Source organism: Oncorhynchus masou, chromosome 1 (assembly GCF_036934945.1).
Source record: "Oncorhynchus masou masou isolate Uvic2021 chromosome 1, UVic_Omas_1.1, whole genome shotgun sequence".
NCBI lineage: Eukaryota > Metazoa > Chordata > Actinopteri > Salmoniformes > Salmonidae > Oncorhynchus > Oncorhynchus masou.
The window spans coordinates 32,519,798-32,534,547 of NC_088212.1; the positions used below are offsets into that span (position 1 = coordinate 32,519,798).

Here is a 14,750-nt window from a genome sequence, read left to right on the forward strand (position 1 = left end):
GGTGGTAAGAGCTGCATCTTAAAATGTGTGATAGTGCGTCTCACCCTGGTGTGTCCCTTGAGGATGGAGGAGTAGATAAGATGGAGGGAGTCCTCGTCTGGGAAGGGGATATTGAAGACACTAAAGAGGGAGATGAAGCGGGTGTCCACCTCGTTCCTCCCACCTCCTGCCTTGCCCATGGCTGCAATGAAGCCTAGGTCCTTCAGAACTTTGTAGTTCAGCTCCTTCCCTCTGTCATACATGCCTCCTCGGTCCAACAGCAGCTTCAGCAGGGCAATGGGCTGCTGGGTTCCATAATCATCCACCTGATAGGACACAGGTACAATGACATACCAACATACAATCAACCAGACAAACAAACACACTAACCTACATTAATACAGACACACATGTAAAGGATGAAGGTTGAGGGATGGAAGAGAGGGTGATGGGAAGCTAGAGAAGAGCATGCATGTACCTACCCTGGGCATGTTGAGGTCATCCATAAAAACCAGCAGTCTTTTGCCCATGGGAGGGCCGTATATCTCCTTGGTCCTCTTCTCCACGCTGGCCTCAAGGTTCCTCTGGAGGTCCATGGAGGTGGTCCGTGATGAGAAGTTGATGGTTAGCATCATCTGGAGACACAAAGAAGCAACATTAAACACAGTTAATACACATGGTGTTCATCCTAAATGGGCCCTGCCTCAAAAGTAGTGCACTATATAAGGAATAGGGAATAGGTTGCCATTTCAGTGTCATGGGCTCTGTCTGTGTCTCTGTGACATCTTGTTGTAAACTCACAGTAGTGTCCATGTTGAGATTCTTCAGGAAATTCTGAGTAGTGGCTGTCTTGGAGGTGCCAGACTCTCCCACCAGAACTACAGGCCTCTTGATCTTCACCATCTGCTCCAGTAGCCAACTGGCTCGCGTGGTGTCCACAGTAGGGACTGTAAGAGAGAGAAAGATGGAGATAGAGAGAAATATATGGAGAGAGAGCAGGGAGAAAGAGGGGAGGTTGGAAACATTTGGTATCTGTAGGAATCCAGTGGATTACTTATTTATTTTTATTTTTTCTGAGCACACATGCATTGATGCTTTACCCAGGATATCAATGAACTTCACATCAGGGCTGTGGACGTATTTGGTGACCAGGGAGCTCCAGGTAACCCACTTCTTCTTGGTCCCATCAAAATGGAAATCGTACAGAGTAGGCAGGTAACCTGTGTGAACGGACATCCCAGCCATTCATTTTGTGAATAACTTGTAGTTTTGGGTATCTAATAGCTGAATAAAAATTGAAGTATGACTGTATTTGACCGATGGCTTGGATGGTGCCTCGCTCACCTGGAATCTCTCCAGGTCCAACAAGAGCCTTCTCATCATGACCAGTGGTCAAGCTGGACAGTTTCTTTACAAAGTCATCAAATTTGGCCCTTCCGTTGTCCAGTAGACATGCCCCCAGAGAGCAATACAGCGCCTCCAGGAAGAAACACTCCAGAACATCAGCATCATAGACCTCTGTCTCCAGCAGGGCATCCAGCATCATGGACAACTGCGTCACCTGGACACGACAGACAGAGAGCGGGGTTATGAACAGGCATCATGAAAATGGACTATAGAACTATAAATGTAGGGTAAGAAGTTTGCTGGATCCAATCTTAGGTAGGTGATACAGAAACTGATTTTGTTGCAGGAAATACTGCATACCTGTTCATGAGATTCAATTTGGGTAAATATAATTAGCAACATGTTATAACACTCATGTTATAACACTCAAGAAGGCCAAGCTGTACCAACCATGTTGAGATCTGTCTGAGGGACGATGGTCTTCAGTTTCTCCACCTGTTTGCCATCAACAATACCCTCCACTATCATGTCGATAGTGCTGGGCACGTACTTTACAAACAGCTTCTCCAGGTGTGGTTGTTCCTGACCAGGAAAAGACAAGCAAATGCAAGATGAGACATTTCAACATCAATTTTGATAAAGCTGAAAGGATAAAACCTTTATGCATTTTACTGTGTCATGTTCCTTACCTTTGGAGGTCTGTTACTGACCCATTTCTGCCAGTAAGGAGTATAGCGAAGATTTTTGGGGTCCACAAACACCATCCCACAGCGAGAAACTGTAGCAGGGGAGGCATACTGCAGATCTCCAACCTACAACACATGATGGACAAATGTATTTACCATTCGCATTGAGAAATTCTTCAAGTGATAGTTCACTCAAATTACAAAATGACACATTTTGACTTCCTCACCCTGTAAGCAGTCTATGGACAAGGTATGACAAAAAAATCATGCTTTTATTTAGTTTCCACATGCTAACATTTTAGAATTTGTTGCACAAATCCCCTTCAAGTCATGGGACCGATATAATTGTTTTTGCGCATCACGTCCACATTTTTCACAAGTATCTAAAATTGATTGTGAAGCTCAACAAAGTCACTTATAGATGATTTGAACATGATGTGTGAAAAATGCTAACACGGGTCCCATGACTTGAATGGGATTTGCGCCACAAACGTGTGTAATTTTGTAATTTGGGTAAACTATTCCAAGTAAGTAAGGTGTGGTCTGAGGAGACTATAGTGATATTAGTGACAAACCTCAAATAGCATAGCACAGTGGTTCTGCAGGCGTATCCTCTCTCCATTGGCCAGGGTGAGCAGCTTGTTATCATCCATTACGGAGTTCATGTTTTCCACCCACAGAGCATCCACATCCCCATCAAACAGGATGTACCTGTAGGTAAGAGTTCATGTGGCAACAAGAGATATACAGTCAGGTTCCAAATTATTGCCACCCTTGATAAAGATGAACAAAAAATACCACATGAAATAAATAATACAAATTATATTGTATGCTAAAAAAAGGAAATCATATAATTTTAGACTAATACAATTGCTAAGAAAAAGAGATTTTGTTTAACAAGTAAGATTTTTTTCTCAAAAAGATAGGGGTCAAAATTATTGGCACACTGTCACACCCTGACCATAGTTTGCTTTGTATGTTTCTATGTTTTGGTTGGTCAGGGTGTGATCTGAGTGGGCATTCTATGCTGGATGTCTTGTTTGTCTATTTCTATGTCTGGCCTGATATGGTTCTCAATCAGAGGCAGGTGTTAGTCATTGTCTCTGATTGGGAACCATATTTAGGTAGCCTGGGTTTCACTGTGTGTTTGTGGGTGATTGTTCCTGTCTCTGTGTTTTCACCAGATAGGACTGTTTAGGTTTTCACACATTTATTGTTTTGTTAGTTATTTCATGTCGAGTTCCTTTATTAAAGAAAATTAATAACCACCACGCTGCATTTTGGTCCGCTTCTCCTTCACCAGAGGAAAACCCTTACACACCCCTGTTTTCAATACCTTTCCATACCTCACCTTGCAAGGATAACGGCACTGAACCTTTTTCTAACATGCTTTATGAGATTGGAGAACACATTGGGAGGGATCTCAGACCATTCCTCCATAAATAATATTTTCCGACCCTAGATATCCATTATCTGTGCTTTAAGACTACCCTCTTCAATTCAAACCACAAGTTTTCAAAGGGGTTCAAGTCCAGAGACTGAGATGGCCATTGCAAAATGCTGATTTTGTGGTCAATTAATCATTTATATGTGGATTTTGATGTGTGCTTGGGGTTATTGTCTTGCTGGACGATCCACTTGCGGACAAGTTTCAGCCTACTGGCAGAGGCAACCAGGTTTTTATCTAGGAACTGGGTAAAGTTCATACTGCCATAAACATTAATAAGGACCCCAGGACCAGTGGATGCAAAATAGCCCCATAAAATTAAAGATAAACCACTATTTTACAGTAGATAATAGTATTCGGTTCTTTTCTGCTTGTGCATCCTCATTTCCTTACTGGTGTGCGTGGCCAAAGAGCTCTATTTGCATGTTCTCCAACAAATGTAAATGCCTGGAGTTTGCTAAATGGCATTGGGACTTGGATTAGAACTGGTGCTATGGTCAGATGACATGAAAATAGAGCAATTGTATTAGTGTAAAATAATATATATTCTGTAGAATAATAGTGAAGACATTAAAATGATGAAATAACATATGGAATCATGTAGTAAACAAAAAAATTATAAGACATTTTATATTTGAGATTCTTCAAAGTAGCCACCCTTTGCCTTGATGATTGCTTTGAACACTCTTGGCATTCTCTCAACCAGCTTCATGAGGTAGTCACCTGGAATGCTTTTTCAATCATCTTGAAGGAGTTCCCACATATGCTGAGCACTTGTTTCCTGCTTTTCCTTCACTCTGAGGTCCAACTCATCCCAAACCAGGTCGGTTGATTGCGGAGGCTAGGTCATCTGATGCAGAATTCCATCACTCTCCTTCTTGGTCAAGTAGCCCTTACACGGCCTGCAGGTATGTTTTGGGTCATTGTCCTGTTGAAAAACGAATGATGGTCCCACTAAGCGCAAACCAGATGGAATGGCGTATCGCTGCAGAATACTGTGGTAGCCATGCTGGTTAAGTGTGCCTCGAATTCTAAATAAATAACAGTGTCACCAGCAAAGCACCCCCACAACTTCACACCTACTCCTCCATGCTTCACAGAGATCATCCGTTTACCATACACATGCAGAGATCATCCGTTTAACTACTCTGCATCTCACAAAGACACAGGGTTGGAACCAAAAACTCAAATTTGGACACATCAGACTAAAGGACAGATTTCCATCGGTCTAATGTCCATTGCTCGTAGTTTCTTGGTCGAAGCAAGTCTCTTCTTCTTATTAGTGTCCTTCAGTAGTGGTTTCTTTGCAGCAATTTGACCATGAAGGCCTGATTCACGCAGTCTCCTCTGAACAGTTGATGTGAAGATGTGACTGTTACTTGAAATCTGTGAAGCATTTATTTGGGCTGCAATTTCTGAGGTTGGTATCTCTAATGAACTTATCCTCTGCAGCAGAGGTAACTTTGGGTCTTCGTTTCTTGCATTAAGAAGGAAAGAAATTCCACAAATTAACAAGGCACACCGGTTATCCTCTTGAAGCTAGGGGGCATTATTTTTATGTTTGGAAAAAGAACGTTCCCAAAGTAAACAGCCTATTTCTCAGGACCAGATGCTAGAATATGCATATAATTGACAGATTAGGATAGAAAACACTCTAAAGTTTCCAAAACTGTCAAAATATTGTCTGTGAGTATAACAGAACTGATATTGCAGGCGAAACCCTGAGGAGAATCCAATCAGGAAGTGCCTCTTATTTTGAAACCCTTCTATTCCTATGCATGCCTATCCTCCATTTAAAGGGATATCAACCAGATTCCTTTTTCTCTGGCTTCCGTAAGGTGTCATCAGTCTTTAGACATAGTTTCAGGCTTTTATTTTGAAAAATGAGTGTGAAGGATCACATCGCGTAAGTGGATAGGTGGGGGCTCTCAGAGTGAGTTTTTGCTCTACAGAGTAAAGCCGCCATTGTTCCTCCCGCTGTTATTGAAAAACGTATACACATCCGGTTGATATATTATCGAGTATATATTTTAAAAACTACGTGTGGAATGATCATAAAAAACGTTTGACATGTTTCTGTGAACATTATGAAGACTATTTGGAATTTCCGTCTGCGTTGTCGTGACCGCTCTTTCCTGTGGATTTCTGAACATAACGCGACAAACAAACGTCGGTATTTTGGGTATAAAAAGAATCTTTATGGAACAAAAGGAACATTTGTTGTGTAACTGGGAGTCTCGTGAGTGAAAACATCCGAAGATCAAAGGTAAATGGTTAATTTGATTGCTTTTCTGATTTTCGTGACCAAGCTTCCTGATGCTAAGTGTACATAATGCTATGCTAGGCTATCGATAAACTTACACAAACGCTTGGATTGCTTTCGCCGTCAAGCATAATTTCAAAATCTGAGACGACAGGTGGATTAACAAAAGGCTAAGCTGTGTTTTGCAATTTTGCACTTGTGATTTCATGAATATGAATATTTTTTAGTAATATTATTTGACTGTTGCGCTATGCTATTCAGCGGTTGCTGATGAAAATGATCCCGCGACAGGGATGGGTAGCGTCAAGAAGTGAATTGAAATACATTCCAGGTGATTACCTCATGAAGCTGGTTGTGAGAATGCCAAGCATGCACAAAGCTGTCATCAAGGCAAAGGGTGGCTACTTTGAAGAATCTCAAATATAAAATATATTTTGATTTGTTTAACATTTTTTTGGTTACTACATGATTCCATATGTGTTATTTCATAGTGTTAATGTCTTCACTATTATTCTACAATGTAGAAAACAGTTAAAATGAAGAAAAACCCTGGAATGAGTAGGTGTAACCAAACTTTTGACTGGTACTGTATATACACAATGCCTTTGGAAAGTATTGACACACAATAACCCATAATGACAAAGCAAAAACAGTTTTGAAATGTTTGGTAATTTATTTAAAAAAATGGAAATATCACATTTACATAAGTATTCAGATCCTTTACTCAGTACTTTTTATTTGGGGAATTTCTCCCATTCTTCTCGGCAGATCCTCTCAAGCTCTGTCAGATTGGATGGGGAGCATTGCTGGACAGCTATTTTCAGGTATCTTCAGAGATGTTTGATTGGGCTCAAGTCTGTGCTCTGGCTTGGCCACTCAAGGACATTCGGGGAGTTGTCCCAAAGCCACTCCTGCGTTGTTTTGGCTGTGTGCTTAGACTCATTGTCCTGTTGGAAGCTGAATCTTCGCCCCAGTCTGAGGTCCTGTGTGCTCTGGAGCAGGTTTTCATCAAGGATCTCTCTGTACTTTGTTCTGTTCATCTTTGCCTCAATCTTGACTAGTCTTCCAGTCCCTGCTGCTGAAAAACATCCCCACAGCATGATGCTGCCACCACCGTACATCACTGTAGGGATGGAGCCACATTTCCCCCAGATGTGATGCTAGACATTCAGACCAAAGAGTTCAATCTTGGTTTTATCAGACCAGAGAATCTTGTTTCTCATGTTCTGAGAGTTTTTAGGTGTCTTTTGGCAAACTCCAAGCGGGCTGTCATGTGCCTTTTACTAAAGAGTGGCTTCCATTAGGCCACTACCAAAAAGGCCTGATTGGTGGAGTGCAGCAGAGATGGTTGTCCTTCTGGAAGGTTCTCCCATCTCCACAAAGGAACTCTAGGGTCTGTCAGAGTGGCCAGCGGGTTCTCGGTCACCTCCCTGGCCCAGGCCCTTCACCCCTGATTTCTCAGTTTGGCCGGGTGGCCAGCTCTAGGAAGAGTCTTGGTGGTTCCAAACTTCTTCCATTTAAGAATGATGGAGGCCACTGTGTTCTTGGGGACTTTCAATGCTGCAGAAAGTTTTTGGTACCCTTCCCCAGATCTGTGCCTCGACATAATCCTGTCTTGGAGCACTACGGATAATTCCTTTGTCCCCATGGCTTGTTTTTTAATCTGACATGCACTGTCAACTGTAGGAACGTATATAGACAGGTGTGTGCCTTCCAAATAATATCCAATCAATTGAATTTACCACAGGTGGATACTGATCAAGTTGTAGAAACATCTCAAGGATGATCAATGGAAAACCAGGATGCACCTGAGCTCAATTTCGAGTCTCACAGCAAAGGGTCTCAATAATATGTAAATAAGGTATTTCTGCTTTTTATTATTAATACATTTGCAGAAATGTTTGCAGAACTGTTTTTGCTTCGTCAATATGGGGGTATTGTGTGTAGATTGCTGAGGAATTGTTATTTATTTAATCAATTTTAGAATAAGGTTGTCTGTCTGTCACATAATAAAATCTGGAAAACGTCAAGGGGTCTGAATTGTTTCCGAAGGCACTGTATATACAGTGCCTTGCGAAAGTATTCGGCCCCCTTGAACTTTGTGACCTTTTGCCACATTTCAGGCTTCAAACATAAAGATATAAAACTGTATTTTTTTGTGAAGAATCAACAACAAGTGGGACACAATCATGAAGTGGAACGACATTTATTGGATATTTCAAACTTTTTTAACAAATCAAAAACTGAAAAATTGGGCATGCAAAATTATTCAGCCCCCTTAAGTTAATACTTTGTAGCGCCACCTTTTGCTGCGATTACAGCTGTAAGTCGCTTGGGGTATGTCTCTATCAGTTTTGCACATCAAGAGACTGAATTTTTTTCCCATTCCTCCTTGCAAAACAGCTCGAGCTCAGTGAGGTTGGATGGAGAGCATTTGTGAACAGCAGTTTTCAGTTCTTTCCACAGATTCTCGATTGGATTCAGGTCTGGACTATGACTTGACCATTCTAACACCTGGATATGTTTATTTTTTAACCATTCCATTGTAGATTTTGCTTTATGTTTTGGATCATTGTCTTGTTGGAAGACAAATCTCCGTCCCAGTCTCAGGTCTTTTGCAGACTCCATCAGGTTTTCTTCCAGAATGGTCCTGTATTTGGCTCCATCCATCTTCCCATCAATGTTAACCATCTTCCCTGTCCCTGCTGAAGAAAAGCAGGCCCAAACCATGATGCTGCCACCACCATGTTTGACAGTGGGTATGGTGTGTTCAGGGTGATGAGCTGTGTTGCTTATACGCCAAACATAACGTTTTGCATTGTTGCCAAAAAGTTCCATTTTGGTTTCATCTGACCAGAGCACCTTCTTCCACATGTTTGGTGTGTCTCCCAGGTGGCTTGTGGCAAACTTTAAACAACACTTTTTATGGATATCTTTAAGAAATGGTTTTCTTCTTGCCACTCTTCCATAAAGGCCAGATTTGTGCAATATACGACTGATTGTTGTCCTATGGACAGAGTCTCCCACCTTAGCTGTAGATCTCTGCAGTTCATCCAGAGTGATTATGGGCCTCTTGGCTGCATCTCTGATCAGTCTTCTCCTTGTATGAGCTGAAAGTTTAGAGGGACGGCCAGGTCTTGGTAGATTTGCAGTGGTCTGATACTCCTTCCATTTCAATATTATTGCTTGCACAGTGCTCCTTGGGATGTTTAAAGCTTGGGAAATCTTTTTGTATCCAAAGTAGAGCTACTGGGGTGAAAAAGAGCAAGAGGATAAGAACAATATGGAGATGAGGTAGTCGGGTGTGTTATTTACAGATTGGCTGTGTACAGGTACAGTGCTGCTCAGACAGCTGATGCTTAAAGTTAGAGGGAGATATAAGACACCAGCTTTAGTGATTTTTGCAATTCGTTCCAGTCACTGGCAGCAGAGAACTGGAAGGAAAGGCAGCCAAAGGAAGTGTTGGCTTTGGGGGTGACCAGTGAAATATACCTGCTGGAGCGCGTGCTAAGGGTGGGTATTGCTATGGCGACCAGTGAGCTGAGATAAGGCGGGGCTTTACCTAGCATAGACTTATAGTTGACCTGGAGTTTGGCGACGAGTATGTAGTGAGGGCGAGCCAACGAGAGCATACAGGTCTCAGTGGTGGGTAGTATATGGGGCTTTGGTGACAAAACGGATGGCACTGTGATAGACGACATCCAGTTTGCTGAGTAGAGTGTTGGAGGCTATTTTGTAAATGACATCGTCGAAGTCAAGGATCGGTAGGATAGTGAGTTTTATGAGGGTATGTTTGGCAGCATGAGTGAAGGAGGCTGTGTTGCGAAACAGGAAGCAGATTCTAGATTTTATTTTGGATTGGTGATGCTTAATCTGAGTCTGGAAGGAGAGTTTACAGTCTAACCAGACACCTAGGTATTTGTAGTTGTCCACATATTCTAAGTAAGAACCGTCCAGAGTAGTGATGCTAGTAGGGTGGGAGGGTGCGGACAGCAATCGGTTGAAGAGCATGCACTTAGTTTTACTTGCATTTAAAAGCAGTTGGAGGCCTCGGAAGGAGTGTTGTATGGCATTGAAGCTCGTTTGGAGGTTTGTTAGCACGGTGTCCAAAGAAGGGACAGAGGTATACAGAATGGTGTCGTCTGCGTAGAGGTGGATCAGAGAATCGCCAGCAGCAAGAGCGACATCATTGATAAAAGAGTCGGCTCGAGAATTGAACCCTGTAGCACACCCATAGAGATTGCCAGAGGTCCGGACAACAGGCTCTCCGATTTGACACACTGAACTCTATCTGAGAAGTAGTTGCTGAATCAGGAGATGCAGTCATTTGAGAAGCCAATGCTATTGAGTCTGCCGATAAGAATACTGTGATTGACAGAGTCGAAAGCCTTGGCCAGGTCGATGAAGACGGCTGCACAGTACTGTCTTTTATCGATGGCGGTCGATGATATCGTTTAGGACCTTGAGCATGGCTGATGTCCACCCATGACCAGCTCGGAAACCAGATTGCATAGTGGAGAAGGTAGGGTGGGATTCGAAAAGGTCAGTGATCTGTTTGTTAACTTGGCTTTCGAAGATTTTAGAAAGGCAGGGCAGGATGGATATAGATCTATAACAGTTTGGGTCTAGAGTGCAGCATTGGATACAACAAAATACCTAAAAACTTCAGGTTGAACTCTACAAGGGAATGGCAGTGACATGGTCTTACCTCCTCTCCTTCTTGTCAGTGGGCTTATTGATGTCTCTGAAGATGTTGGACAGTATCCCATCAGTCCAGTCACGGGTGACAGGGTCCAGAATGCCGTACACCTCGATGACACTCATGGCTTTAGGGTTCAGGCAGTAAAGCTTGGTCACCAAGCCTAACCTGTAGGCATGAAAACAACCACAATTATGAGAGCTACTATTCCTAAAAACACTCTCTGTTGAACGCTTTGAGAAGCAAGGCTGTTGTGATGCCAGCTGTCACAATGGTCTGAGAGGCACTGACCTGGTCTGTGCCTGGCACAGAGTGCTGATGACCACTGACTTGCCTCCACCTGTGGGGCCCACCACCATAGTGGTGTGTCTGGTCATCATGGTCTCATACATCTGCACCACCTTGTCCACCTGAACACCACAGACACTCAGCATTAGAAACAAGGACTTATCAACATCTTCACGTTCATGTGTAGAAATAATAATTAGTCATCTTTCAATGCGGATGGACATTTTCACAAAGTTGCCTATGCCCTGAGATTTAAAGTTTAGACAGAGAAGGGTAGCCAGGGCACCTGGTTGGACAGGATGAGGTATTTGTTCTCCATCAGGGTCTGCTCCACAGCATCATTGAAGCTGGGGTAGCACACACGGGGGCAGTCAAGCCCCGGGAACAGGTCTGAAATCAGCCCCAGGAACAGAGGCACATCCTCAAACACAAACTTAGGCAGGTTCATGTCCCGCAGGGCACGCATCAACACCACATCCTGAGAGAGAGAGGGTGAGGAAGGAGAACGGGAGAGAGAATGAAAAAAGACAGGGATAGAGAAAGAGAGAGATTGTCAATGAAATAAAACCACCCCAAACTTCCAGAAAATTCTAAATGCTCTCTTTGTCTCCTTACTATAAGTACAACACATAGGAATTGTATCACAGTGGACTTTGCATAATTTCACAGGTCTTTACCTCATTGAGGTCTGGTGAGCCTCTCTTCAGTTCTCCAGCCATCACTAACACAGATTTCAGAGCCCGCAGGCCAAAGTCATAGTGGAACTGCTTAGACAGCTGCTCCCTGGCCAGCTTGTACAGCACCGTCATCTTCTTGGCCAGAATCTACATTCAAAGGAAGATGACTAACTGAGTGAGTGTGCGTCTAACAATGTCAGACAACACTTATCTATAATATTGTATGTGTGTGTGTGTGTTGATGAGAGGATGTGCTGCTCACCTTAGCCAAGAGGAATCCCTCTGAGAAGAGCATGATCTCACAGATCATCTGCAGGTCAGGGACGATGACGACCACGGGTCTGAACAGGGCTTTGACTGACTCAGGCAGCTCTGTGCGTCCAGCGTAGCCAGGGTTCATAGTAATGAAGATGCCCATGCGGTCGTCCATGCTGATCTCCTGGCCTTCAAACTGACACCCAAAACACATATAGACTACTGAGTTAAAATCGTCCTGAGTCAATGTCACCAACAGTTTTGAGGGAAAACATTCCAAAACTGGTCTCCCGGGTGGCACAGTGGTTAAGGGCGCTGCATTACAGCGCCAGCTGTGCCACCAGAGACTCTGGGTTCGCGCCCAGGCTCTGTCGTAACCGGCCGCGACCGGGAGGTCCGTGGGGCGACACACAATTGTCCTAGCGTCATTCGGGTTAGGGAGGGATTGGCCGGTAGGGATATCCTTGTCTCATCGCGCACCAGCGACACCTGTGGCAGGCCGGGCGCAGTGCACGCTAACCAAGGTTGCCAGGTGCACAGTGTTTCCTCCGACACATTGTTGCGGCTGGCTTCTGGGTTGGATGCGCGCTGTGTTAAGAAGCAGTGCGGCTTGGTTGGGTTGTATATCGGAGGACGCACGACTTTCAACTTTCGTCATTCCCGAGCCTTTACGGGAGTTGTAGCGATGCGACAAGATAGTAGCTACTAACAATTGGATACCACGACATTTGGGGGTAAAATAAAATAAAAAATAAAACATCCCAAAAGTTACCTTGCAATAATGTTCTTTTGTGTTTACCTACTCAAATTGCAAGGTTTTAGTATCACCCTCTCCCAATCCAGAACTGTCCAGGCAGTCTTCAGACATCTAAGAGATGACTGTGTCATAATAACTTACATGGAACCTCTTGAGGTGCAGGATGAGAGCGTTGCGGATGGTCTGGATCTGGGAGGAGATGACAGACAGCACAGAGGCATCGATGCGGTTGAACTCATCAAAGCAGCCCCAGGCACCACACTGGGCCAGGCCAGACAAGATCTTCCCCACAGCCTGGACACAGAGGAGGGGGAAGACAGAGGAGAAGCATGATAAATGAATACACAAGGTAAATAAAGAAACTATTCATGTGGACTACAATAGAGGAAATAAAGCTTTAATTTTGGTGTGAGGGGCTTCACCATGTAGTCCATGCCCTCTCCACAGTTTGTGACCACACACAGGAGGCCCAGAGCCTTGGCCAGGTCCTTGGTGGACTCTGTCTTCCCCGTTCCAGCCGGCCCCGCGGGGGCTCCACCCAGGTACATGGACAGGGCCTGAGGCAAGCACAAACACAGTGGTAGTTACAGTTAGACAAAATGATTCACCTCCATCATTCAACAGTGTATAAATACAGACTGACAAAGCTTTCTGAGGTTCAGGTATTGTACTTGTGTGAGGGTGAGGTAGATGCGGTCAGTCAGAGGGGTGATGACCAGACGACCATTCAGTCCCATGTACTCATAACCATAGGAGAAAGCAGCGCTGCACTGGCGCACAAACAGATCATCGGGCTCCCGGTCCCAGTAGAACCTCAGCTGGCTCTCCCACTCAAACTCACGGACATCCATTATACTGCATGAGAGAAATGAGGAGAAACATCATCTAGTTTTCATCTGAAGTCATATATATGTCACTGCATGCAGTACAGTAAGTGTAATAACAAAGCACTATGTTGTTCCCTACCTGTCCCGGACAAAGTTGTCCACAATGTCCCTGGCATGGACGTCGATGATGAGGACAGTGTTGATCTTGCTTCGGTCGTTCTTCTTCATGGGCTGAGTGATGCGTGTCACCAGCTGGTCTATTTGCTGGTGCATCTTCTTGGCGTAGTTCTTCAGCGCTTGCTTGTCTCCCTTCTTCACCTTCTGGAAGACGTCCTCCACCTCCCAGGTCCACCACACCTGGTTCCCAGCCAGCACCACCATCCCCTGGTACAGCAACATCCAGTCAATCCTGAGGGAAACACACACTATGGACTGGTGCTGCTGAATATTTCACTGGCATCTTACACACAGACAAAGTTTTACTTTGAAGACAGGAGTAGGTCCGTGTGTTTCTGAAACACACTAACCTGCCCCTGTCTTCACAGTAGCGGAAGATGGCTTCCTTGGTGATGAGTCTGTTGGTCCTCCTCATCTCCAGCAGTACTCCAGTCATCCAGTCCTCCACCCGGCCTTCGGCTGGCACCGGCCGCTTCAGGTCCATCACCTCTCCCTCCGCAGACACCAGGGCCCCAGCCACCGTCTCCCCGTTACCCCCCACGTCAAACCGCAGAGACGCTATGTTGTCATACATCTGGGTGGGAGGAAAAAGGGAGAGAAAAGGCAACGTTAACTCCACACACTTTAGGAAACAAAAGCCACAAAGATGACTGCACCTTTGATCACCTGAAGAGAACCATCTCTGGCCTGTAGTGACATGCTACAGTACCTTTATTATGTGCTCCTGGACGCAAACAGGGTCGCTGCTACCCAGGATGCTGAGCAGCTCGTCGTCGGAGATGAAGAAGAAGCGAGGGAAGGCGTTACGTTTGGAATCCAGGTAGTCGTTGAGACTCTTCTGGCAGCGCTCCAAACCATCACTCAGACTCTGCAGGTCAGTCAGCCGGTTGGGCACCAGACAGCACCTCTTAATTCCCGGGTCCTTCACTGTATCAGTCATAATCTAGAGTAGACCATGCAAGCATACAAAACTAGGTAAGACAATACTGTCTAAAAGTATTACGTGTTGTGTTTAATTATGTTCTAATAGAAATGGGACTCAAGTCAATCACCTTTTTGAACATTTTGTCAATGTTGTCAAATTTCTTGGCTTCCTCAGGTAACTGAGAGCGGATATCCCCTCCAATGAAGATGCTCTCTAGGTACATCCACTTCCGCTGCACCAGCATCCAAACCTTAGGAGATGCCATATCATTTCAGCACAGATCCTGTATGGGTGGTTACCATTATACTCAACGGTGGTTTCAAAGGACAATGAGCTTGTGATGAGAGTTGTACGCAACAGTATTTTAACTCTTCCATGAACTAGGACCCAAAGGTCACTGTCTGTGTCCCAAAGGGCACCTTA

At 44.4% G+C, this 14,750-nt stretch overlaps 1 protein-coding gene across 1 annotated transcript in view; it reads right to left on the reverse strand.

The window, feature by feature from the left end:
• The window catches only part of dnah10 (dynein axonemal heavy chain 10), a 59,232-nt gene that overhangs the window by 19,016 nt on the left and 25,466 nt on the right, over window positions 1–14,750 (reverse strand). The window contains exons 29-48 of the mRNA XM_064934332.1: window positions 14,455–14,577; window positions 14,112–14,345; window positions 13,753–13,976; window positions 13,365–13,634; window positions 13,070–13,253; window positions 12,821–12,955; window positions 12,540–12,692; window positions 11,649–11,837; window positions 11,387–11,533; window positions 10,996–11,187; window positions 10,713–10,831; window positions 10,431–10,589; window positions 2,588–2,723; window positions 2,016–2,138; window positions 1,777–1,908; window positions 1,324–1,540; window positions 1,080–1,199; window positions 781–926; window positions 462–614; window positions 45–305 (exon numbers count right to left, since the gene is read on the reverse strand). Of these exons, the coding sequence (XP_064790404.1) occupies window positions 45–305; window positions 462–614; window positions 781–926; window positions 1,080–1,199; window positions 1,324–1,540; window positions 1,777–1,908; window positions 2,016–2,138; window positions 2,588–2,723; window positions 10,431–10,589; window positions 10,713–10,831; window positions 10,996–11,187; window positions 11,387–11,533; window positions 11,649–11,837; window positions 12,540–12,692; window positions 12,821–12,955; window positions 13,070–13,253; window positions 13,365–13,634; window positions 13,753–13,976; window positions 14,112–14,345; window positions 14,455–14,577 (3,417 nt within the window). The remainder of the gene's footprint in view (window positions 1–44; window positions 306–461; window positions 615–780; window positions 927–1,079; window positions 1,200–1,323; window positions 1,541–1,776; window positions 1,909–2,015; window positions 2,139–2,587; window positions 2,724–10,430; window positions 10,590–10,712; window positions 10,832–10,995; window positions 11,188–11,386; window positions 11,534–11,648; window positions 11,838–12,539; window positions 12,693–12,820; window positions 12,956–13,069; window positions 13,254–13,364; window positions 13,635–13,752; window positions 13,977–14,111; window positions 14,346–14,454; window positions 14,578–14,750) is intronic.